The following is a 27,260-nucleotide window of genomic DNA, read 5'->3' as shown; positions in this document are numbered from 1 at the left end:
CAAACCTGTTCTGCCACACCCACCCTGGGCCCTCAAACAGAGGAGCTTGACTTGGGAATGGAAAATGTACACATTGCAGGCTTAGGGTGTAGCTTGCAATTTAAGAACCCACACGGTGTTTAGCTCGGCCTAATTAAGGTCATATTTCATCATGATATTTGTTTATGGCTACATGTCCTAGTAAGTGTTTATTGGGCATGAGCGAGAGAACCTATAAACTCCCTGGAGCTCACAGTACTGAGACCTCAGTCTACAACCTGCCTCCGAAGATGAAGTCAAGCCTGATTGTGCTGCTGTCTGTAGCCCTGCATGCCCAGCTAGGTAAGACTCACAGGCTTTTTTTGCTGGTATGAAATCAGAGAAGCACTCGCAATAAATAACATTGAAGATATAAAATGCATTTTTATTTAGGCATATCATTTCTATTAGTAGTGTTGATGGTAGTATTAATAGAAGTCATGTGATAATAGAAGTAGTGATATTATATAGTAGCAGTAGACATTAATAGTAAAATTTAGCTATGGTTATAGTGGTAGTAATGGTACTAGTATACTTTTTAGCAGTAGAGTAAGGACTCATAGTCATGATGTTATGCAGTCGTAGGTGTACTAATAGCAGAATTTGTGTTGGTGATAGCAGCAGTAGTCTAGAAGTACTAGAAAAGCGCAAGTAAAGAAAGTTGTATTACATTATTAGAACTGGTAATAACAGTTGAGTAGTATCAACAATGGTAGTAGCAGTGTTTATTTCTTTTTTTATAGCATTAGTTACTGACCAATACCTGCATTTGAGTTCTTTTAGAGGAGTGTCAGAGTTTGCTCCATGGAATGAGGTTAAATGGCTTTAAGCCAAATATGGTGTGTCTGTGAAGTTTGTGCGTGCTATTTGCAGCAGTTTCTGGGGAGCAGGTGATAGTTATTTAAGTGTGGTTATACAGACAGAACATTGTCATTGCAGGCACAAGCACGGTCCACTGGGCACCATACCATTGTCAGTTTCTTATCTTTTGTGCATCAAAGGCAAAACTCATATTGCACACCTCCAGTGTTGATGCAGGGGTGTGGCATTTGGAATGTAACACTTTCGAGTGGAGGAAGATTAGTTTTGCTGAGCCACAGTAGCACTTCAGTTTTTGTGTGGCTGAGCTTGTGTACATAGGGTGTTCTGATTTATCTATGCCTATGATTTTAATATATTTGCATTGAATTTAAATTACACCTTGGGTATGCATCTATGTACTGATATATATATCAGTTGATGGGAGATGAGCCACAAGGTTGCACTCAACTAGTGGGGATTACTTAAATACATTTCACACATTACATTTCACTTTTATAGGCTCATGGAAATTAGGTGTTTAGCCCAGATTCCTATCACAGGAATCTAGGCTAATCACTTAGGGGCCGATTCACAGAACTAATCTGAGACAAAATCCTAAACTTACTACTTTTGGTATTCACAGAAGGCATTTAGTAGCAGTAAATTTAGGATGGTGTCTTAAAACCAAAATTTAAGACAAACTTAAGTTTAATTTAAGATAAAATCCTAATTTAAGACAAAATCCTACTTTAAGACAAAATCCTAACTTTACTACTACTAAATGAAAGTATAGCAGGTGGACTGAGACTGACGCACTTTACATCTGTGACCTGCGATAATAATCTTATGAGGTTAGACCCCCTCCACTTGAAAACCCGAATCAGAAAGATTTCTTAGGATTAAGATTGGGCCAGGAATGGGGAAAAGCTGAAGAGGAGAATCCTGTGAAGTATCCCAGCTGACCAGAGACAACTGAACCTAATCCGGACTATACCACAAAAATGTTATTCATTAAACACCACTAAGAGTGTTTCTTACTTGGTCTTTATACAAACTATATATTGATCATTATAAGATGGCGGCGTATTTTGACCACAAACATGAAGGTGGGACTGTGAAACTTAGTCCGCTTTTAGTTACCTCGGTTAGGGGAACTGCAATGATAAGGAGTTAACCAATATCGCGTAGTTTCTGCACCGCGCCTCACACCGAGAGACTGCTGTTATCGCTCTGTACTCGGAGGTATGCCATTCAGGGTATTTTTTAGGATTTTTCGTCCGTAATTTTGGTAAATTGTGGTTTGCACACTTGTGGGGGTTGTATGTTTTTTGTCGTACAGGTTATTACACTTAAACTTTGGGATTTTCGTTTCCATCTTATAGTACTATCACGAACGATTAGGAACTAGTTCCCAATTAATTACGGATCTTACTTTTAGAGTGTATCATAATATGCTTAAACCTTGTATTTCCCTTATAATTGGGCGGTATTAATATAACTTCTTATAGCAGTTATAATTGACACGGAGAATGCTCTTATCTTGTGTTTTTTTTAGGACAGGAGTGAATTTCTTATTGCATTAAACTGACTCAAACATCACCGGCTTGGGTTGTATACTCTCTTTACCGGCCCTAAGGACTGGGTTTATGGACTTTCTGAATTAGAGACTACTTGGAGAATACTTAAAATCGAGAAACTATCTTATTAATAAGTGAGTGTTAAATATGTTTTTAACTCTACTTTGGACATTACTTACCATGGTTCGTCTTCGCGCTTGGGAACTTTGTCCTTTAAGACTTGAGGGTTTTACTTATGTGCTGATTAGTTACTGTTTTACTTTTTGTTTTCAGTATAAGAGTTGATGCTGATTACGGACTAAGGCATACCTCTTAGAGCTTCAACATAAACCCTAATTTTTTACTTACATGGTGAGCTACTTTATATATATGGTACACAGACAAAATATCGAGTTTTAAATTTCGATATACAATTATATCGAAGTTTAAATATTGATGGGACATAATATAGAAGGTAAGTAATATCGACAGTCTTAATATCGATATTAGTATGATATTAGTAATTTCGAAGTTTTAAATATCGATGTCAATAATATCGAAATAAATAATTTCGATGTTACTAATATCGATTTTTAAATAAATGTTGTGTATATTATATTGTATTTATTATGTTTTATTATTTATTTTTCATGTAATTTAATTAAATATTGTCTTTTAGTACTGTAGCGGGTTGTGGGTTTATAGGGGAATAGGGTGGGAAGTAATTTAATTATGTTAAAGTAATTATGAATTAGTAGGAATTATTAATTAACTAATTGAGAATTAATTTTTAATTAATTTTAATTAATTGATTAATTGATAAATATGTTCTGTAGCGGGTTATGGGTTTATAGGGGAATAGGGTGGGAAGTAATTTAATTATGTCAAATTAATTATTAATTAGTAGGAATTATTAATTAATTAATAGAGAATTATTTGTAAATAATTTTAATTAATTGATTAATTGATAAATATGTTCTGTAGCGGGTTATGGGTTTATAGGGGAATAGGGTTGGAAGTAATGTAATAATGTTTAAATAATTATTAATTAGTAGGAATCATACATTAATTAAAAATAATTGGTAATTATATTTATTTATTTTGGTAATTATTTTTATTTAATTGATAAATATGTTCTGTAGCGGGTTATGGGTTTATAGGGGAATAGGGTGGGAAGTAATTTCATTATGTAGAATTAAATATTAATTAGAAGAAAACATACAATTATTTTTATTAATTGGTAAATAAATTTATTAATTGGTAATTAATTTTAAATAATTATTTAATTGATAGATGTAATTTATAAGTATGTAATTTAAACCCCTACGCTATCCAACACTTTCCCTACTGTTGCACTCTCTGGAGTTGGAATAATAATTGTTACCCCTACGTTATCCAACACTTTCCCTACTGTTGCACTCTCTGGAGTGAGAATAGTATTTGTTACCCCAACGCTATCCAACACTTTCCCTACTGTTGCACTCTCTGGAATTGGAATAGTAATTGTTACCCCTACGCTATCCAACTCTTTCCCTACTGTTGCACTCTCTGGAGTTAGAATAGTAATTTTTAATCCTACGCTATCCAACACTTTCCCTACTGTTGCACTCTCTGGAGTTGGAATAATAATTGTTACCCCTACACTATCCAACACTTTCCCTACTGTTGCACTCTCTGGAGTGAGAATAGTATTTGTTACCCCAACGCTATCCAACACTTTCCCTACTGTTGCACTCTCTGGAATTGGAATATTTATTGTTACCCCTACGCTATCCAACTCTTTCCCTACTGTTGCACTCTCTGGAGTTAGAATAGTAATTTTTAATCCTACGCTATCCAACACTTCCCCTACTGTTGCACTCTCTGGAGTTGGAATAGTAATTGTTACCCCTACGCTATCCAACACTTTCCCTACTGTTGCACTCTCTGGAGTGGAAATAGTAATTTTTACCCCTACGCTATCCAACACTTTCCCTACTGTTGCACTCTCTGGAGTTGGAACAGTAATTGTTACCCCTACGCTATCCAACACTTTCTCTACTGTTGCACTCTCTGGAGTTGGAATAGTAATTTTTAACCCTACGCTATCCAACACTTTCCCTACTGTTGCACTCTCTGGAGTTGGAATAGTAATTTTTAATCCTACGCTATCCAACACTTTCCCTACTGTTGCACTCTCTGGAGTTGGAATAGTAATTGTTACCCTGACGCTATCCAACACTTTCCCTACTGTTGCACTCTCTGGAGTGGGAATAGTAATTTTTACCCCTACGCTATCCAAAACTTTCCCTACTGTTGCACTCTCTGGAGTAGGAATAGTAATAGTTACCCCTACGCTATCCAACACTTTCCCTACTGTTGCACTCTCGGGAGTTGGAATAGTAATTTTTAACCCTACGCTATCCAACACTTTCCCTACTGTTGCACTCTCTGGAGTGGGAATAGTAATTGTTACTGCTACGCTATCCAACACTTTCCCTACTGTCGCACTCTCTGGAGTGGGAATAGTAATTTTTACTCATACGCTATCTAAAATGTATTTAGATTTTTTATTAGTATTATGTTGTTATTAATTGTTATTTATGTGAATATTTTATGTAAATAAATGTATTAGTAATTTATTACATTTTTATTTGTTTTTAAGTTATGACAATAATGTATTTAGAGTTATTAATAATGAACAATATATTATGTATTATATATTTATTAATATTAATTTGTATTACCTTATGTATTAATTTTAAATATTATAGTACATTTTTAAATATGTTTATTACATTTATAAGTATTATTTTGTTAATATTACAAAACAATATTTTTGTCATTCTATATTTTATTTTCGACATATTTGTACTTACCTTGTTAGGGATAGGATTCCTATATTTTTGACTTCGATATTTTTGTTCCGATATTTTTGTATATCAATATTTTAGTTTTCAATATTTTGTCAGACATTCATATGTATACGTTCATCCTTTATACCTTTTCGTGTTCATGTGATTATTATATTAACTCTACCACTACGAGGTTTTCGCCATCGGTTCTTCTTTCGTTTTTCACAAACCTTTTTTTGATTTGTTTTCCCACTTATGGTTTTGGGTGATTGTTGGGATGGTGTAAACAGTCACGTTTATATCCCTTTCTGCTCACGTCCTTATGGGATCACTGCACTTTTTCTCTGACCATAACGGTTATTAGATTAGAGAATTTAAATTTCTCTTCACTACTGGCATACTATCTTTTTTTTCTCTCCCCCTTTCTTTATTTCTACTTCTGATGATAGAATATTAAGATGTGTAATACATGTTTAGTGTCTAAAGGACATTGTATTTAATATAGTTGAAGAACTATTTACAATTCATCAACTTCTCTGATGAAATATGTGCATCATTTCTTGAGGGACCTTTAGTATGGGTCCCCTCCTTTAAGATCATTATGGTAGTGATGTTGAGACCGTATTTGAAGCCAATTTGTGTTATTAAGGATTGTCTTTTACATGCTTCTTATGTGGTGTGACCAAAGTTGAATAGAAATATGATTATATTTATTACAATAGTTACAGCCCTGAAGAAGTCTTTTGGTCATCACGACTGTAGGAGAGTAGGGTCTGCTATCCTATGGTCACCCCAAATTTTTGCTTTTTGCTTCACTGGTTTATGACTTAATGTGGCTGTGGGCCTGCCAATCAGACCCACAGCCTGCTGTTTTCTCTCTAAATTAATGCAATGCACTCTAGGTGCATTACGAATTGGAACTGGTTCACCTTATAGGCTCCTGTAACAGTGTACTCCAGGTACCCAGGGCATAGGTGTATAGAAGGTCTACCAGGGGCTGTAGCATGTATTGTGCCACCCCTGGCCTGGCCTCCATATTTGACACAACTGGCTGTTCACTCAGCTGGGGTAAGTTGGTGTAATCACCTCTCACTTAGATATAGTATACCTATATCTAACCTAACTGGACACATGGTAACCTATAAGCCACTCCTATGGAAGGCCTCTGCAATCCTGGAGGCAGAGTGCGTGGTTTCATGTGAGATGGTGCTCTAGCATGAGCAGAGCCTGTCTGAAGCTGTCGGGAACAACGCCCTTAGCTGTTCTGGGATATTGCCATACCATATACTCTTACGTGCATTATAATGTAAATGTAAATGTAAATGTGTTTCGATTTATATAGCGCAACACTTTAACCCAGGGGTCTCAAGGCGCTTGCTTAGGGAACCCGTCCTGGTATTCCCCTGTGAGATACCCCGGCCGGGTATCCACAAGGTGAAAGCCAGGCATCCCGCTGCGAGGGGCCGTAGTGGAGATTAAGCAAGCTATTGCCCAGAGTCGCAGAGTGTGACCCCGTGAGTCGAGTAGGCACCGGAGCGAGAATTGCCGACTCCGTGGAATTTTGAGCCCGAGACCCGCCGAGGCGGGGAATCGAACCCTGGTCCACGGCCAATCTCAGCTTCCAGGTCTGCCGCCTCTAACCACTGAGCCACGCTTCTCCACTATAATCCTCGCGGTTATATGCTAACTTTGGTTTGACTTTATCAAAACATGTCGAGTAAGGTGTCATACGATTTGGAATACTATCCCCTCGACAGTTCTGTCAACGGGGATAGCATTCCACCCTTCTAGAGAGACACAACATGTACATAACCTGAACCCCGGTTAAAGTTAAACTCGAGCCCCAGCATCACAAAATGGATGCTGCCACCACAGACACAAGTCTGACCTCCTGCTGCTGGGAGTCCTTCCAGCGGGGGAGGCTTGGACAAAGGGTTTCCTGCCTTGGGAGGTGCGAGTACCACCCCAGACAGGATTTTGTGTATTGGGTAGGACAGGGCTGAATAGAATCAGACATTCCCGGGGCACACAAGGTGTCGTCGTGCATAAGCCAGTCCAAACCGGTGCTGGGGCTTTCCAGCCCCAGTTCTGGCATGGAGCTGGACAAAGGAAAGGGGATGTAACCACCCCCTTCCTGGTCCCACCCAGAGGAGGGACCTAGCAGGTGATCCACCCCTCAGATTGGGAATAAGAGTGGGAACAGTGCCATAGCACCTCAGATCATCCTGAATCAACTTGAAACTAAGAAAACGACTGGACTTCGACATTTTGCTGCACAGAAGACTGAATAGCATCTGTCATGGGCATAGGAGTGGCCACCCTGTGAACACAGGCACCATCCAGCAACTCGACATCTGCTTTGCCGCCGCCTCCTGCCGGAGCCGGAGCCCAGAGCCCAACAAGACCCAGACTCCCAGACTTCTCACAGCCCGATCCACAGTCCCTGCAAAGAAGGGACCTGTGGAGGCACTGAGAGATGTGGGACCAGACATCTCAAAAGACCCCTGAGAAGCTGACTGCGCAGCACCTGAGGCACCCTCGATGCTGTGCTCCGGGGTTTGAGAAGCCCCACCACCGAGCAGCATTTACACTGAAGATCAGCCCCCCAGCATCTCCACGATCTGCGTGGGGCCCTTTTGCAGTTTGACACTCGACACGCCATCCCGGCCATTTGCCACGTGGCTAGCGGCCATCTCGGCAACAAAACCTACAATTTACACTACGTGTCTGGTTGCTCTAGACTTGCCCTCGCTCCCGTAAAAAGGAGCACCGGCTCTGACCTTGCTGGTCCGAGTGATAAGCTTTCTTCATTTCATGCGTGGCTTGCATTAGCCAAGGCCTGTTTGCTCCGATCAAGTTGCTGACACCGCCATCAGCTAGAGCCTTTGTGGGACAGCTTGTGACTGACTCCTGGACATCCTCGACCTCTTCGTGTCCACGTGGCTGAGGAGACAAGCTGCACCTCATCGCCTGTTTGCACCCAACATCGCCTGGTTCCATCCTGGTTCCACGGTAGTCACTGGCTAGTGACTTTGAACATTGTCCCCTCTGCTTTCAGGTCTTCACCACTTCAGATCCACCCTTGGATTCACCGGAACTCTTCTCGTCTCGACGCCTGCAGCATCTTCAGCTCCAAGCACCATCGACCTGCGTGACGAAACCCAACACTACTTCGCAACTGTGCACCCGCTTCCTGTGGGTGAGGTAACTCAGCAACGCCGGTGTTCCTACACTGGTATACATCCCTAGTGTCGAGGTATTAAGTTTCATCCTTATAGGTCACTCGGAAGGTTCCTTAAAAACTAACTTTGTAACTTTTACGCACCATTGACATTGCATTGGTGTATGAGTGCACTTTAAGCTCTGCACCGAGTCCCGCGGGTCTTTCCCGACTTCTTCACTGTTAGTCCCGAACAGCTCCAGCGATTCCCAAGGCCCTAGGCCTACTTTCTTTCAGCGAGGTGGTTCTTATACCACTATTTTAGTATATGGTTTAGGTGGCCCCTAGGGCTCATCCAATTGTGCAACTTTTGTGTATTTAAACTGTGTTTTGTTTTTGTGCTCATAAAGAGTATAGGGGATTTGTAGTAAATAAATATATATATATATTTTCAATATATGTCTGTGTGGTGTCCTTTCATTTGGTATTCAAGGGGATTGTGTATGGTAAAACAGCTTGCTTCACATGCCTTTACAGAGTTTAGCCTAAGACTGCTTTGTCCACGCTACTAGGATAGCTGGTCTATAAGGTTGACTTACAACCAATCATCATAAATGTTGCTTGGCATGGTACAAGGTGATCACTAGAACTAGTGAGTATCATATACCAGGCCAACTTCTCTCAACGATCTCTTCAATATCAAGAAACAAGTATTAAATCCAGAAGTTCAAAGTGTCTTCATTTCATCTTCATTTATTTTCATTTTCAATTGAGTCCAATCTTCACCAATAGAGAATACAATAGCCGCTGCCAGTCATTGGTATCAGGAAAAGTAACCTTGATGAAAAAAGACCCGCTATGAAATCGGGCCAAAAGCATACATGAAAAACTGTTCTGTACCAATGTTAAGTAGGGTTGTAGGCCTAAGCAGGTGGACATCAAGTGATTTGCCATGACCGATTTCTTTTCCCTCTCGTTGAGCCTGCGTTTGTTCTCAAAATAATTCAGACAGCGTGACTTAAGGGATTTTTCAGATACAGATTCCAAGCTACTTGGATTATGGGAGTATTCTGGGTGGCCTATGTCACGTGTCATGCTCTTAATATAACCAATCCATGGCAAATTAGCCACCCCATCCAGCTTGAGGCAATCCATAATTACATCCCTATTGAAGCCCGTCTCTATCGACACCCATACCTTGTGCCAAAGGAGCAGGGAATGATCTTTATAGTATCAGAAATGTGTGCGCGACCAAGTTCCCTGTGGCAACAATAAGTGGCGGTCCAAGTAGGGACTGCCAACAGATAGCGGATAAAGGTATTTTCTTAACGTTGTATTTGGTCCGTGCATTCAATACCCCATATGCCAGCCCCATATGTCCCTGTGGAAATACCTTTAGATTTATAGATTGCCAACAACTCCTGGATGGGTCTTCCACCTAATTTTTTTGAAAGTTGATTATAGCTCCTATGGCTCTTGAGAGGGTCAAGTTTCTACTGTTCATGGCCGCTTTCCACGAACTCTTCCTGTCAAAGGTTATACCTAGATAAGAAAATGTATCCTTACTGGCATTTTTTTCACTATCAATAAAGATGTCACATGTCGGTCTGGATTTTGTCCCACAACTCATTGTAAATGTCTTGGCAATGGTCACCTTTAAGTCCCACTCTATCACATAGGCAACAAAATTTGAAGTGGACCGTTGCAGACCCAGCTGTGCCCGCAACATTATAAAATCTTCATCCGCATATAATAAAATGGGAACAGGGGTATCCCTGATGGTTGGATAATCATGTTGATGTATTCAGGTACTGCCCTAAGCTGTTTCTATAGAGTGAGAAAAGCAGGGGGGAAGAATACACCCCTGCCTCACTCCTCTTTTTATGGAGAACCTGGCTGAGCATTCTCCCTGTTTCCCATAGCGTACTCTCGCACCTGCCCCCCTATATAGTTCCTTAATAAACAATATCAAAGATGGATCCAACTCTATATCTTTAAGGTTATCCCACAGCATGACGTGTTTGACACAATCAAAAGTGGAGCTTAAGTCCACAAAGGTAAGGACAATTTTGCCCTTCTTAACTTTTGTACATTTATCAATAATCAGAAACAGATTAAGCCCCTGTTCCATGGTGCCTAGGCCAGCCCGAAAACCATATTGAAAAATTGATAAAACACCTGTCTCCTCAGTCCATGTCTCACTCTTATTTAAAATGACCCTTCCCGCTATTTTCATAAAGGCATCTAATAAAGATGTTGGTCGATAACAACTAGGTTAACTTCTATTCCCTTTCTTGAATACGGGTATCACAATAGCATTGGCCCAGGTAGGGAATAGCCCATAACGGATGCAACTCAAAAGTACATTGGTTAAAAGAGGGGCCCCCAACCCTATATTAGATTTGTAGGCATCCACCGGGATACCATCCGGCCCTGGTGCTTTTCTTGAGGCACTATCGTTAATTACCTTGGTGACTTCCTCCAGGGTAATTTTAATCTCTAAAGGGAATGAACCATGATCAATATTTTCATCTGTTCCAAAAAATTGTGTCTCTGTCGTGTTATCATCTATAATCTCATGCATGTAAAGCCCTGCAAAGACGTTTACCCATGTATCACCACTAATAGCCACGTCTATGATATCTGTCTCTCTGTTATTAAAAAAAAGGGGCATTAACTGCTCTCCAAAAGCCAGTATTATCTTTATTTATGCGAGCCTCATGTAGGGAGTCCCATGCTTCTCTTTTTAATATTGCCCTGCATTTTCTTTGTGCCAGACGGTACAAAGTTCTTGCCTGCCTTCTTTTTTCCCCTCACTTTGGTTCGTTTTTAGGGCCTTTTTTAAAGTGGTGTTTGCCTTTGTGCATTCTTTATCGAACCAGCCCTGTGGGGGTTGCTGGCCATTGTGTTTTCTCTAGTTAACGGCATCCTGGCCTCAGCTAAAATCTTAAGGAAGGCATTAAGTATTTCTTTGTCCTCCCTATCCTGTGGGAGGCATGTCGTTATTTTCTCTGAACTATTATTAATCAGGCTTCCAAGAAATGCCTCAGGGTCCACTTTTGCCCAGTTTAGCGTGTACTCATTAGTGCTGGCAAGACAGATGTCAGCATCGTATTGTATATTCTTGTCGGGTGTTTTTTCAAGTCCTCCTAACGAGAGAACTAGGCAAATAGGGAAATGATCCCTCATTAAAATATCAAGTGTTTTGCAGGAGAGTACATTACGTGAATATTTGTTAGAAGTTAGGACAAAATCAATAGTGGATTTACATCCTCTTCCATTAAAAGTCGGTTGAAACGACGTGGGAGGTGAACTCAATTCGTTCGCATAGCCAAGGTCAAATTGGAAAGCTATGTCGTTCAGCAATTCTCCTAGAAGTGTGTGTGTGAAGTGTGAGGTTGCATCTTCTTTATCATTTCCCAGGCCACAGATACCTTCTTTACTGAATGGGCAGAAGGAGCAGTTGAAATCACCCACCCAGGTGATACACATGTCTCCCAACAGTTTTCCTTCTAGATTTTTTAGGGATGGAGCTAAATTAGTTAAGACATTTGTTAACTGGGCTTTGAGAATGTTGTTATATAGATTTATCAGAACTGCATCCTTTTGCCCGCCTAGGTTCATGGTCAGGATCTGATAAAATTCACTGCCCTCTCTGATTTTCACGTGAGAGACCCCTGCCGAATTGGAAACATAGGTACAAAGGCCTCCTTTGTTGCGACCATGTTTACTAGTGCATGCTGGGGTGTTAAATGTTTGGAAGCCAATTATATGCAGCTCCACTAATGCCCATGTTTCCTGAAGGCAGATTATGGCGTAGTCATTTATGTAATTTAGCCACTTCGAGTTAACATCTAAATAGAATGAAACAATGATAGACACATGGCATTCACCTAATATTTTCCATATTTTCCATAAATGTAGTTTGCTTTACCAAGCCAGATTGCACTATTTGCAATGTGTGAAATTCTTGTACGTATTGGTGTCTCATGCCTAATTATTTCAAGGAACAACATTGAACACCTTAAATGAAATTTCACTCTCAATGACTCAATTTAGTGATGCATTGCTGGGAGAGCACTAAGCTTTTATTCTCTGTAAATAGCCTTATTAAAATAATAATGGCAAACAAATGAGTGTATTGAATACAACAATTGTACAAAAAACATTCACTGCATAAGAGATAGATAATGTTTACTTATCTTCGAATAATAAGGCTAATATATAAATGAAAAAAGATTAAATTAGAGATATGATGTATTGTTATTATGTTGCATCTGACAGGAATAATCCAGAGTCCATTCAGAATTGAAAGAAGGATTTATTCTCAAAAATAGATACAGCGCTCCTGAACCAACAGAGAGTCTCTCTAGATGAGCCTTCAGTCTCCAACTGCTCCCAGCTTCAGTGATCAACATTCTGCGTTGCTAAGAACTGTTGCCAGGTAACAGAGAATACATGCAAGCATACATTACAAGGAACATTAAATGGCAAGGCTTACAAAGAAAATAAATAAATAAGAAATACATGATGAAGGATGTAACACATCTTCCTTCCTCTAACAAAACGATAAACAAAACTAAAGCAAAACTACCAAATTAACAGAATTAAGTAATATAATCTTCAAGATACTTAGGTCTAAATTTCAGTCTAGAACTTGGAGCTACTTGACACTCTAACACATCATGCGAAGAAGATGATTCCTCTACCCTTCTATATTGCATATGTTCATCACACAAAGCTTCACTTTGGGACACCATACCACGTGAAGAATTTTCCACCTCTGAAGCAGCATGAATAGAAGTATTTGCATTCACATCAAACAAACCACCCCCAAGATGAGAATGCGAATCAGAATGACATACATTAGATTCTCCGTGTTTAACCTTCGCTACATTTCTTTTGCTCCACTATTTACCTCCTGTAACCATAACAGCATGCTTACCAAGTGTAATAATTTTGGTTTCACTGTAAAATCTAGAACCCCTTATCTTGAAAGGTCTTCTGATTCGAACTATATCACCAACATCAAACACCTCATCTTTAACATGTTTACTCTCATCAAACCTGGATTTAGACTTATCTTGTGAAATCTTAACCTTAGAGCGAATGAAATCTGTAGAAGTAGCTTTCACATTGAATTTAGCATTTGAGATAAACCAATTCAGCGAAGGTTCATTGAAGGATTGTCTGCCTCTTAACATAGCAAACGGGGTAACACCTGTCGTCGAATGTGGAGTGTTATTGTAGGACCATATCCTATCTCCTACTACATCTTGCACACACAACCCAGAAGAAGAGGCCAATTGTATTGACTCTTTCAAAATTCGGTTGGCCCTTTCCACTAAGCCATTCCCTTGAGGACTGTACAGTGCAGTAGTAAGATGTTTGATTCCAAGATTTTGTATAAAACTTCTCATATCACGTGACACGAATTGAACTCCATTGTCAGACACCAAGAAAGAAGGTATGCCTTCAGACCTAAAAAGTTGTCTCAGAAATCTTACAACATTCTCCGAATTAGGATCTTTCATGAATTTATAAGAAACCCACTTGGAATGGTAATCAACCACTGTTAAGATATACCTGCAACCCTGATTAAATCTACCAAAAGGCCCAAAAAAATAAATTCCCAGCTTTTCCCAAGGAATGTGAGGTAATTCCACTGGACACAAAGGAGTATTAGCAGTATGAACAGATCTTTCTGCATGTGTGCACTCAGTGCAATTACCTAACGATGTCTCCACCAAGCCATCCATTCTTGGCCACCAGTAATATAATCTTAATCTTTTCTTGGTGCTGGTAATTCCACCATGAACCTTATGAGCCAAAGACATTAATGTACTCCTAACAGAGATTAGGGGAATGAGAAGGGAGCCTCTGACAATAAAATCACCTTCAACACTTAATTCCTCCCTAATTTTGGAGAAAGGCAGAAATTCTTTATCAATTTGGTTTTCTCTAGGCCACCCCTTAGAAATAAATTTCTTAAGAATCGTTTGGCTATTGTCTGAATTCGAAGCTTGTAACCAATCAACATGAGAAATGGTATCCTTAGTCAATGACAGACCATCAATTAAGTTGATGAGAATTTCTTTGTCATCCAAAAGAGAATCATTCTCATTATCATTGATGGGACACCGAGACAGAAAATTAGCTTTAAAGTTCTTACACCCAGCAATATGTCTCATTGAAAAATTGAAATCATACAGTTTTGAAAATAAGCGTACTAACCTGGGACTGGCATTCTGTGACCCTTTATCATTCCACATAAAAATCAAGGGTTATGGTCAGAAACCAATACAAATTATTTTCCCCAAATATATGATGAAAAATGTTTTGCACCCCAGACACAGGCTAGAGCCTCCTTTTCAATGGTGCTGTAGTTTTTCTCAGAAGCAGAGAGTCTTCGAGAGGCAAAAGCAATTATGTGTTCAACACCCTTAGACATCTGACTAAGAGTAGCACCTAGACGGACATTACTGGCATCAACCTTAATGAAATAAATCAATTCTTCATTAAAAGGTTTAAGTGCTGGAGCATGAATTATCAAGTCTTTCAAATTCTCAAAAGAATCTTGTTGTTCTTTGCTCCACATAAATTTGACCTTACTCTTGGTCAACCTCCTGAGAGCTTCGCTAATGTAAGCAAAATTCTGAACAAAAAGCAAATAAAATGCACTCAAACCTAAAAATGATCTTAACTGGTCTTTGTCTACAGGGTGATGACACTCCTTAACACCATCGCTGCTAGTGATATTTTCCTCCCGTGTTTGGAATTTTCAAAAGTCCATAGAGCATGACGAGCTGGGCTCGTCATCAGCCTGGTAGGAGGCTACTTCATGACGAGCCCAGCTCGTCATGAGCCTGGAATGGGTTAATGGCTTTTAGTAAATCTTGTTTAGGACTGATTCCAGAGTCCAACATCACAATCCCTAAATAATTTACAAAGTTAAGCATACATTTGCATTTCTCCTTTTTGACCCTCATGCCAAATTTATCTAGAATCTCCAAAACTTGGTCCAGAACATCTAAGTGCTCTTCCACTGAATCAGAAGAAATCATAATATCATCCTGATATGCCAATACATTTTTTACTTTCCCAAAAAGTTTAAACATAAGCTTTTGAAATACTGAAGCCGCGGAGGCTAACCAGCAAGGCATTCTCAACAAACGGAATGCCCCAAAGGGTCTTTGGATTCCTCATGCAGCTGAATTTGATGGTAGGCTGCCTTCAAATCAATGGTAGAAAAAATGTTGGTCCCTTTCAACTGTGCTAGCATATCTTGTATACGTGGCAGAGGGAAACAATCAACTTGTATATTTTTATTCAGGGATCTTGAATCAATGAATAATCTTATTTCATCACAGTTCTTTTTAAGCGTGACCACAATCGGAGAAACCCAAAGCGAAGAGTCAACATGTTCAATAACTCCATCAGCACACAACTGTTGAAGATGGCTTTGTCTCTAATGCTTAGTGGCACATGCCTTACCTTATGGATAACTGGTATGGCATCTGGTTTCAAAATGATTTTATGCTGAAACACTTTGACTGAGCCAAGCTTATCACTAAATACGGATTCGTGTTTATCAAGAATACTCTCCCATGAGATAGTCTACGCTTTTAAGATAGCAATATTCGAACTATGTTCTAATGAAATAGGATTATCTGTACCAGGTCTTAAAACCATACAAAACTTGCCTTGATCTTTCCAACCAAGTATGTTGTATCCTCTTTTGGCCACATACATTTTAGAATTAATAACACAATCCTCAAAGCAAATATTATTATTAAAATAACCCATCATATCTATCTCTTGACATCCAAATGCCACTGTACGAATATCTGGAGGAAGTAATGTAGTATCCTTCCATTCCTTATAGAAAAATTCATCTGAATGTATGGTGACAGGCGAACCTGAATCTACAGTGACTTTAGTGTTTACATCACCAATTTTTATGTCACACACAGGATTGCTTTTATCAATTGCAGAAGAAGAATTAATCATATCTCCAGACAAGAGAATTTTGTTAACAACAGTGTTACCAGGATTTACTACACCACAATCAATGGATTCTATATTCATCACCTTAGTCTTAAATTTACAAACAGAAGGAAAATGTCCAGTTTTCTTGCAATTAGTGCACATTTTGTTAATGGCAGGGCAATTAGGAGTATTAGCTAAATGTGATTTAGAACCACACCTAAAACACTGAAGGGATTTATCTGTTTTTTTTCCATTCATTCCTTAAAGTAGATGTTTTATTTCATTGATGTGTTGCAGGTTGTAAAGATGACTGAGGAGTGACCTTATTTACAGCTTCAACGGAAGAGGTTTTTGAATTGCCTAATTCTCTTGAAGCTGAAACAGATCTTTCGATACCTCTGGCAATTTCTAATTTTTCTATAAGTGAGGGGTTTCTGCAACACAATATTCTTTCTTGCACTTTATCATTATAGCAATTAACTACAATTTGATCCCTCAAGTATTGATCAATAGGACCTTCAAATTCACATGAAGCAGCTAGGACCCTTAATTCAGCTAAAAATATATCAATACTTTCTTGTTCGCGTTGTTTCAGAGTATAAAATTTATGCCTTTCAACAATTATACTCAGTTCATCCTTAAAATGTTTTTCAAGATGTAAAACAGCCTCAGTAAATTCATTCCAATCATCAGAAGGTTGACGAACAATTGGAGGTTGATGATCAAATATCCTTTGCCATTCATTACCCAAACAATTATATAACATAGCATTTTTCCTAAAGGTGAGAATTTTACTCCATCAGTAGCTATTATATAACTGTTAAACGATTTATACCATTGTGTCCATTTGATCTTAGGTGTTCCAGGTTCTGGAAGAAAAGGTAAAGGTAACACAGCAGTTTGTGTATTCATGACTACTACTGGAGAGAAGGCAATAAGAAATGTGGCAAAAGTGAAAATATGGTTAACACATATCAGGTAGAAAAATGCGAAGAAAATGTAACAGACTACCAATATTAAAAATAAGAAATGTATGTATGCAAAATGGTTAATCAATAGTAAAACAAAATGAAAATAGTGTGCACATCACTGTGCCAAATGTAACAATAAGGTGTGCGCGTCACCGCGCTAAAGTACCTGAAATTTGGAGCACACTGCGTTTAAAATAACATGCCTTTAAGATAAAATAATGCAAGGAATTAATTACTGCCAGGAAAGGTGTGCGCATCACTGCGCTTCAATGTACAAGGCCGTTCTGAAGAAAAACGGTTCCGTAATGATGAAGGGAGGGTGTGCGCATCACCGCGCATCAAAGATGGCTGCCGACGCACTGCACGCTAGATGCTGTACGTGATGACAGCAAGAAGAGTAGCGTTTTGGCAAGAGCGCGTAGCGTCCAGGCAGGAAGAAGAAGAACGTCACCTCACCGGAGTCTGGGAGGGAAGGAAGACGTCACTTCAATGAAGTCTGGAAGAAGAATGAGCCGGCGTCACATGGAACAATAGTTGAAATGGAGGCAACTACGTTATGCCAATGAGTAAGTGTTGTTGAATTTTAAAAATCGCTTGAGGAAGATCTTTCCTTTGGAGTAGAAATGAGAAATTCCTCTTCAGCAATTAAAACAGCAATGTTGGCAAACACGAATAAAGGTATCCAAGTTAAAACAAAGAGGTCGCTCGACAGGAAAAGATCCAATCTTCAGCGAGTTCAGAAATAAAGACTTCAGTGTGACAATTAAAATTATACCACAAGTTGGGTGAAATCAAAATAAAATATGGCATGGAGGGTGGATAAATAAAGTTCAGTACCATGTGATAGCGTAGAAGTTGAAGTGAAGGCAGGTGAAGATCAGGTGAATGGCAGCAGTTGATGATAAGTCTTTAAATTAGAGATGAGTAGAGATGAAAATCTAATGAATCCAAGCTGATTAAGAATCAAACATTTAAAGGCTTAGTGATGGCACTGAAGTATTTCTGTTAGTTCTGTTAAAATGGAGGTAGTGTCAAAAATGGGTAAAAGTGGGTTCTTTGGAGGGCTGTATTAGACACCTCGTCCCTAAATTTATGTTGCATCTGACAGGAATAATCCAGAGTCCATTGAGAATTGAAAGAAGGATGTACTCCCAAAAATAGATGCAGCGCTCCTGAACTAACAGAGTGTCTCTCTAGATGAGCCTTCAGTCTCCAACTGCTCCCAGCTTCAGTGATCAACATTCTGCATTGCTAAGCACTGTTGCCAGGTAACAGAGAATACATGCAAGCATACATTACAAGGAAATTTTTTTTGCAAAGCTTACAAAGGAAATAAATAAATAAGAAATACATGATGAAGGATGTAACATATAGCCACAAGGATTATTCTTTAAAACAACAGTATTTTGCCAATTTTATATCAGAAAGAAAAATAAGGTATATAGAAAGGGTGTAAGGGAGAAATATTTACTATTACTCTGAAATTAACATAACACAAAGGCATAATGATTATGTTTATTAATTCAAACCCAAGACAAATAATCTATATGTAGCTATGTTGTATAATATATACCACTTTCTGTAGAAGATAAAATGGTAGAGTATATATATAACAAAACATAAGTTCAAGTAGCTTTAGCAACCTGTTCACCTTCCAAGTGAAAGGCTCATCATCAGGGAGAGGTGTGGGGCAGTGGCCAGAGCGACTGACACTGGAGCTCCAGGCTCACCGTTTGATCGCCGGCAGCAGCTCAGCTCACCATCATGTGACTCTGACCAATCGCTCACTTAATCACCCCCACAGCTCCCAGTGCATTTAGACCTTAGAGGTGATTAGTTTGCTTTAGAAATACTGAGTTATTTTGTGTTAGAACTGGCAGGGTTTGAAAAGTCAGGCAAATGTTATCTGGCCTGTAGGTCTAGTGACTTAAATAATCTTCTGAACTGTAATGCTCGTGACCCATAAATCTCATTTCACAAAGCCGCCTTTTTGTTCATTATCACAAGAGCACCTTCAAATATGTGCTTTTTAACTAAATAAATAATACAAATCTAGTCACATATATGGTACACATGACCCTTGACTTGCCTCTTAGATCGGTAACAGCAATTTCATCAGGGCGGGAGCAGGAATGTTTCTCAGTTCATGTTTAAAAACTTTCACTTTTAATAAATATCTTACTAAAGCTTGGTGTTTTAGTGCACTGTAATTTACAGTTAGCACATTTTCCATTGAAGTGGCTCAAAATTCCCACTGACATGCAGTTTTACTGATTTAACGATATACCTTACAGATGATAATGTTTGAAAATTAGGTTTCTGCAAATATTTATCATTTGCACATCACCAAGTAAAATATGAAGGTTTGTTTTGATCCTAGTAAATCTTTGATTCCATCACACTTCTTTACAAAACAATGTGCTCTTCTCAATGCTGATATATATATATATATATATATATATATATATATATATATATATATATATATATATATATATATATAATATATATATATATATATATATATATATATATATATATATATATATATATATATATATATATATATATATATATATTCAAATACTTTTGTTCATTTACAGGCAATTTAATGTTGTCTGCCAGAAAAAGATTGACATCCTACAGCAATTCATTTCACAAGGAACAACAGTTCAATTTACAAAATCCTTTACCTGTGCGGTCAAATAAAGTAAAGTAGAGACCAATCTCCAGTATAAAATAAGCAGCAATTTTTAAGACGGCATAAGCTTACATTTGACCTCTGTCTTGAATTTACAGCAAATGTGGCAAGATAAAAACAAGATTTAAATGTGTATTTATTGCTCATTCACTTTCTAAATGAACAGAACACCTGTTTTCTTTTAGCTCAAGCTCTTTTGCTAGAAGTGGCCAATAGGCCCTAAAAATAGCTCAACCTAATAAAATCTGACTTACCAAAGCAAGTGGGCAAATAGGGTATGCAGTCAAAATATCAAGTTTTTTCTTTCGACTGGACAGAATATCGACTACAGAATATCGAGATGGCAGTAATATTGAGGTAAGTAATATCGAAGTTATTTTTATCGATTTCTATGTTTAGTTAAATATATCGAATTAATAAATATCGAGTAATTCATATCGAATGTAAAAAATATTGTTTCTTTGTATTAGTAAAAAATATCGAAAATAAAAATATAGACTGTCAGAATATTGACTGTCAGAATATCGATATTTTAAATGTAGACTGTTTATAATGCTACAATATTGATTTTTTAGTTTAAAATACATAATATGTTAATTTAGTGTTATAAAATATATAAATTTTTCATTTGAAGAAAAAAAATAGTAAAAATGTATAATAATGTTTAGGAGCGGGTTGTGGGTTTTTAGGGGAATAGGGTGGGAAGTGTTTTAAAATATATAAATACAATTTTGTTTAAATTTAAAAAATGTAATTTATAGCAAATATTGTTCGAATTAAAAACAAAAAAAAGTTGTTAAAAATGTATAATAATTTTTAGGAGCGGGTTGTGGGTTTTTAGGGGAATAGGGTGGGAAGTGTTTTAAAATATATAATAACAATTTCAATAACTGTTAAAATATATGTACAATATTGCTAATATTTATGTTTTATGGGCGGGTTGTGGGTTGTTAGGGGAATAGGGTGGGAAGTGTATTAAAAATTTAAATATTAAAATTAAAAAAATTAATGTATTTTTAAAAATGTAAAAATTATTTAAAATTTAAAAACAAAATTACCAAATCAATTTCAAATTAAAATTTCAAAAACATTATGAAGGAGCGGGTTGTGGGTTTTTAGGGGAATACGGTGGGAAGTGTATTAAAAATTTAAATATTAAAATTTAAAAATTTAATTTAATTTAAAATACATAAATAATAATTAAAACATTTAAAACAAAATTACCAAATTAATTTCAATTTAAAATTTCAAAAAATTTATAAAGGAGTAGGTTGTGGGGAATAGGGTGGGGAGTGCATTAAAAATTTAAATATTTAAATTTCAAAAATAAATTTCATTTAATAAATGTAAATAATATTATTAAATTTAAAAACAAAATGTATACATTAATTTCAATTAAAAATTTCAAACATAATTATAAAATTCATTTGAGAATGGAAATAATTTTTCAAATGTATATTAATAATAAAAAAAATAATGTTTTACTTTGTGTATGGATTGTTCGTAATAATATTGTATTTTGGTATTATAGAGGAATAGGCTTGGAATTCTTTTTATAATTTTTGGATTTTAATTTTAGAAATGTATTTAAGAATTTAAAATTTAAATTAGAAAATATTTAGAAAATAGAAATTTCATTTAACTGGTAAAAGTTATGATTAGTTTGTGATTTTTATTGGTAAGAGTTAAATTTATGATTATTTTGTGTATAATGTTTTGAATAGTTTGCTATAAATATTTTTACATTTTTTTAAAAATTAAATACAAATTTCACATATTTTTATTAAATATATCTATTTTTATTTGTTTTTAAATTAACAAAATTAGGATTGGTTATTGATTTAGTATGTTAATAGTGTGGTATGACATCAATTATATTTGGTGGTCCAGGAATAGTAATTTATATGGGTTTAGTGTCCAGCCACTTCCCTGACTTTATACTTCGTGGAGTGGGAATAGTAATTTATATGGTTATAGTGTCCAGCACCTTCCCTAAGCTCATACTTGATGGAATGGGAATAGTAATTTATATGGTTATAGTGTGCAGCACCTTCCCTGAGTTTATACTTGGTGGAGTGGGAATAGTAATTTATATGGGTTGAATATCCATCACCTTCCCTGAGTTTATACTTGGTGGAGTGGGAATAGTAATTTATATGGGTTGAATATCCATCACCTTCCCTGAGTTTATACTTGGTGGAGTGGGAATAGTAATTTATATGGTTATAGTGTCCAGCACCTTTCCTGAGTTTATACTTGGTGGAGTGGGAATAGTAATTTATATGGTTATAGTGTCCAGCACCTTCCATGAGTTTATACTTGGTGGAGTGGGAATAGTAATTTTTATGGGTTTACTGTCTAGTACATTTTCTGAGTTTAAAATTGGTGAAGTGGGAATAGGAAAAGATTTGTAGAAAATTAATTTTTTGTGCTAGAATACTACAAGAATTATTTGTATAAAATATAAAAACTATAGTAGTAATTCTAATTAATGTTACTTTACTAATAAATTGATACATAAATCCTAATAATTATGACATTTCTAAAATTATCTCAAAATATTAAAAATATTATTTAATTATTATTTTTTTATAATAAAAAATTAGACACACGCAGGGTTAAATGGAACCATTGAAATGTAGTTTATTGAAATGGAAAAACAAATGGGAAGTAGAAAAAATAATTTTATTAGCAGTATATATTAATAAGTAGATACTGTTTATGATCACAAAAAATATAGCAAGTCAATATATACGTTAATAAAAAAAATCAATTGGATTTAAATAATGTTTATGTTTATTCACATTTATTTTTACTGTAAATTTTAAAAACAAACATAATAACATAGTGTACATTTTATTTAATAACAATTATTTTAATCACATAAAAAATAGAAATATTTTAATAATAAACATGAAAATAATTGTTATATTTGTTGTACATACATTTTTTCATCTTTTAAAGTAGAAAACATTGATTTATACATTTTTATAACGTTTTTACAATAGTAACATTTTTGTGGGTTACAAAATGGGAATGGGTTAATTTAGAAATTAATAAAATTAATATTGAAAATATGAATAATATTAATTTTTACATAGGTTAACAAATCAGAATATATTTAAAAATATAGGTAATTGTGAAAATAATATTAACATATTTATAAACTTAGGGCCCCATTAGGATGCCCGCCCGCCATCCTATCGGAAATCGGGACCACCCGCCCTAAGGGGGGGGTCCCGCACGCACCATTAGGATGTGCCCGCCACTGTGGCGGGCACATCCTGTATTTTTAGTATTGTGGCGGGCGGAGCTCTGTGCTCCGCCCGCCACAATACTAAAAATGCTTTGCAGTCTTTACATAATCAAAGAGGCAGGCACCACGCGGTGCCTACCGCTTTGATTATGTAAATGCAGGGGGGTACCACAGGTACCCCCCGTGTGCCACCCCCCTTTGGCCTTCACTCTGGGGGCCCACGGAGTGAACACCGCATGCCTTTCCGTGGCGGCATTGTCGCCATGGAAAGGCATTGAGAAATGCCCATTGTAATATTGCGGGCGGTGTCTGACAGACACCGCCTGTATGTTACTCGTTTTCCACCCCTGCCGCAAGGCGACCGGGGCGGAAAAGTTGCGGGCGGTGTTTTGCTCCGCCGTGGTCCCCCCTGCCATTCTAATATGGCGGGGGGGAATACAGGCGAGGATGGCGGGCGGATTGCCCCTGCCAGGCTGGCGGTGGCTACCGCCACCCTGGCGGGGGCAATCCCCCCGCCATCCTAATGGGCCCCATAATGTTTGACACAAAGTTACATATAGAAGTAATTTTTACTTTTAAAATCATTATAAAGTGTACTTATAAATAATAATTTCTTTTTAACAGTTAGTTAAATAACAGTGCAAATAATTTTTTTAAACAAAGGATATTTTATAAATATTAAAAAAAATATTCATCAGTAATAACATATAATGTAAGGCTATTTTTTTAATTTTAAAGTGTTGAAAAATAGAAATTAAATAGCCTTTTCACATATACAGGGACTACTTTTTTTACTGTGTAATGGTATTTTGGCTCATTTGGTGCCAGAACAGGTCGCGGTTGGATGTTGCTTCGCGTTGGAGAGGGTAGGTTTGTTTTTATTATATTTTATAAGTTAATGAAGGTGTTTTAAGTGTATGTGTGGTGTGTTTAGGTTTAGTTAGATAGTATTATCTATCCTAGATTATGTTTTAGGAGTTAGTTAGAGTGTACGATATTTGGTTTTTACCGCGTTTCAGTTGTAGGTGTGTGAGGTATGCTAATATGTTTTAAAGTTTGTAATGGATATGTTTAGAGCATAAATATGTGTTTTTATATCTGTATGGGTGTATTTGTGTGGGTGAGTATGTATATTTCTATTTTTCAGGTTATCGTTGCGGTTTAATGTTTTGGGGGAGGTCGTTTTTTTTTTTTAAAGTTGTGTGACGAGTATTATATACTCTTATTTTTACACACATACTGTGTTTTTCGGATTTTCCAGGAGCGTTTATTTTTTTAAATGACTATTTTTGGGTTTTGACGGGTTCATCCTGTGGATTACATTGGAGAGGAGTTGCCATGGATTTGCTTGTATTTTTCCATTTTTTTGGGGCTTCATTGGATTGTATGGATATTTTTAAAGCTTTGGTATGGATTGTTTGACATTGGATTACTTTTGAAGCAGCGACGGAAATGTAAGTATTTAATTAAAATGTTTTTGGGTGGGAAAACTGTTTTAATTTGTTATATTGTTATGTTATATATAACATTTGGTAAATAAATTATCATCATACATTTAATATATGTTTTTACGATGTATTTGATAATTTAGTTACAATTTGTTAGATATAACAAAGGTAGGAATTGTTAAATTTAGAAGTGGCTAATGTAGCATGTATATTTGTGTTATATTTTATAGAATAGTTTTAGCTATCATTCAGAGATATTCCAGTCCTTTGCTAGTTGGATAGAGGGTAACTTGGCTTTGGAGTGTGTTATACATTTTTTTAGTTTCTAATTTAGGTCCAATCAGTGTTACTGATTGCTATATTCGGAGATCTTGGTAACTCTGCTCTTTTTGTAAGGATTGTAGTAATTTGTGAAGGGTAGGTGTCCCTCTGCCTGTAGTTGATTGGAAGGCATTATGCCATCCTTCAACTGCATTTTTGGTTTTAGCTTCTTTGTATAGTGTGCTAAGGTCGACATTCCACCAGGCTATTTGATATTTTGGTTGTCTTCTATGGCCAGATCGGTGTAGCCTTCCTACCCATGTATCCTCGAAGTAGTCAAGCATATGGCTTAGTCTTTCTTCGTTTCTTTTATAGGAGGGGCTTCCTATTAATAAGTTATAGTGTTCTGCAACATCTGTCACAGGCACATAGGCTAGGGAAATTAGTTTTTTGATTTGATAAGCGAAGGTGCTGTCTGTGGCGTATTGGACACTTAGGGCCTCATTAGGATGAAGGGCGGATTGCCCCCGCCAGGCTGGCGGTAGGCACCGCCAGCCTGGCGGGGGCAATCTGCCCGCCATCCATCCCTGTATTCCCCCCGCCATATTAGTATGGTGGGGGGAACCACGGCGGAAGAAAGCACCGCCCGCCACTTTTCCACCCTGGTCGCCTTGCGGCCGGGGCGGAAAATGTTTAATATGGTGGCAGTGTCTATCAGACACCGCCAGACATATTACGATGTCAAAAGTGCAATGCCTTTCCGTGGCAAAGGCAGGTGGTCTTCACTCTGGGGGCCCCCTGCGGGCCCCCAGAGTGAAGGTCAGTGGGGGGGTGCACACGGGGGGTACCTGTGGTACCCCCCTTCATTGTCATTTACAAAGCAGCAGGCACAGCGCGGTGCCTGCAGCTTTGTAAATGACAATGTGAAAGTGCATTTTCAGCATTGTGGCGGGCGGTGCAGAGAGCACCGCCCGCCATAATGCTGAAAATACAGGATGTGCCCGCCACTGTGGTGGGCACATCCTAATAGCACCCCCGGGACCCCTGCCCTTATGGCGGGCGGTCCAGATTTACGATGGGATGACGGGTGGGCAAAGTCCGCCCGTCATCCTAATGAGGCCCTTAATGTTGATTTTTGTAGGTGTCGCCATATACATTGATTGAAATGATAATAGCAACCTTGTATTGCTGTGTGTGGGTATGTTTTAAGGATGCTGTTTATCATTGCTTTCTCAAAGTCAATGATTATTCTTTGTGGAAAATAGTCATTAGAATGTTGTTTGATTTGGGTTAGTATTTCCTGATAGGTAGATTGCTGTTTGTTTGCATTTTGGAAATGACCGTGGATAGTGTACATTTGGTAAAAAGGTTTAGGACATACTAATAAAATACCGTCCATCATCCAAGTTTGGCATTGGTTTAGTTTAGTCATGTTGTTTGCTGTGGCAAACAGAATAACTCTTTTATCTTTAGAATTGTTGTCATATAGTATAAATGGTTCTTTACTGTGAGTTACAGAGAGTTCAGGGGGAATTTGCACTTCTTCGAAAGTTAGTGGTGTGGGAGGAGTAGTTGATGTAGCTCTTTTTTGTCTAGCTATTGTTCTTTTAAGGGATTCTATAGATGGTAGTTGGCTAGAAGCATGTTGGGGCAATACACTTAAATGTTGTTTCAAAATAGCAGTTGTTGGATGATCAGTACTAGTACTAGCTTCTTTGAGAGAATCACGCATTTCTCTAATCTCTATTTAGTTACATTGGGTGGGTGATTATGTTTCTTAATATAAGTAACAGTGATAGCTCTACCATAACATTTGCTAGAAGAGTATTTTGTGCACTTCCAAAAAACTTTCATATCGTTCTGTTTCTCTTGAGTGTAAACTTATCCCATATAACATAGAAGCATTTTCCCTTTTTGAGAATAAATACATTTTGCTCCTTCAGTCATGCTTGCCTTTTGGTGCTAGGAGAAATTAAAATTTGAATATTAGGAAAGTTTTTTAATCATGCATGTTGTATTCTAATAACACAATTTTGCACATTTATTATTTACCTGTATATTTCTATGTTGACTTCAGGTGTTGCTTTTCTTGAAACTGTTCTTTTCAGGTGTTGCTTTTCTTCAAACTGTTCTTTTCTGTGTGTTTCTTTTGTACCTGTGGGAATTGAGAAAATGTGTTACAATCTTTTTAAAGCAGTTATGTTTCTTTGGTTGTGCTCTGCTTGCTAGTTTGTACTTTGTTACCTATCAATCAAGGTTTTAAGT

At 37.3% G+C, this 27,260-nt stretch overlaps 1 protein-coding gene across 1 annotated transcript in view; it reads left to right on the top strand.

The window, feature by feature from the left end:
* The first annotated feature begins 243 nt into the window (after positions 1 to 243).
* LOC147724776 (ly6/PLAUR domain-containing protein 2-like) overlaps positions 244 to 27,260 on the top strand; it is a 63,061-nt gene continuing 36,044 nt past the window's right edge. Inside the window, exon 1 of the mRNA XM_086967064.1 lies at positions 244 to 321. Within this exon, the coding sequence (XP_086823190.1) occupies positions 270 to 321 (52 nt within the window). The 5' untranslated portion in view covers positions 244 to 269. The remainder of the gene's footprint in view (positions 322 to 27,260) is intronic.

Source organism: Lissotriton vulgaris, chromosome 4_1 (assembly GCF_964263255.1).
Source record: "Lissotriton vulgaris chromosome 4_1, aLisVul1.2, whole genome shotgun sequence".
Lineage (NCBI taxonomy): Eukaryota > Metazoa > Chordata > Amphibia > Caudata > Salamandridae > Lissotriton > Lissotriton vulgaris.
The sequence above is the reverse complement of the archived record's forward strand: the minus strand, read 5'-3'. Positions and strand labels throughout refer to the sequence as shown.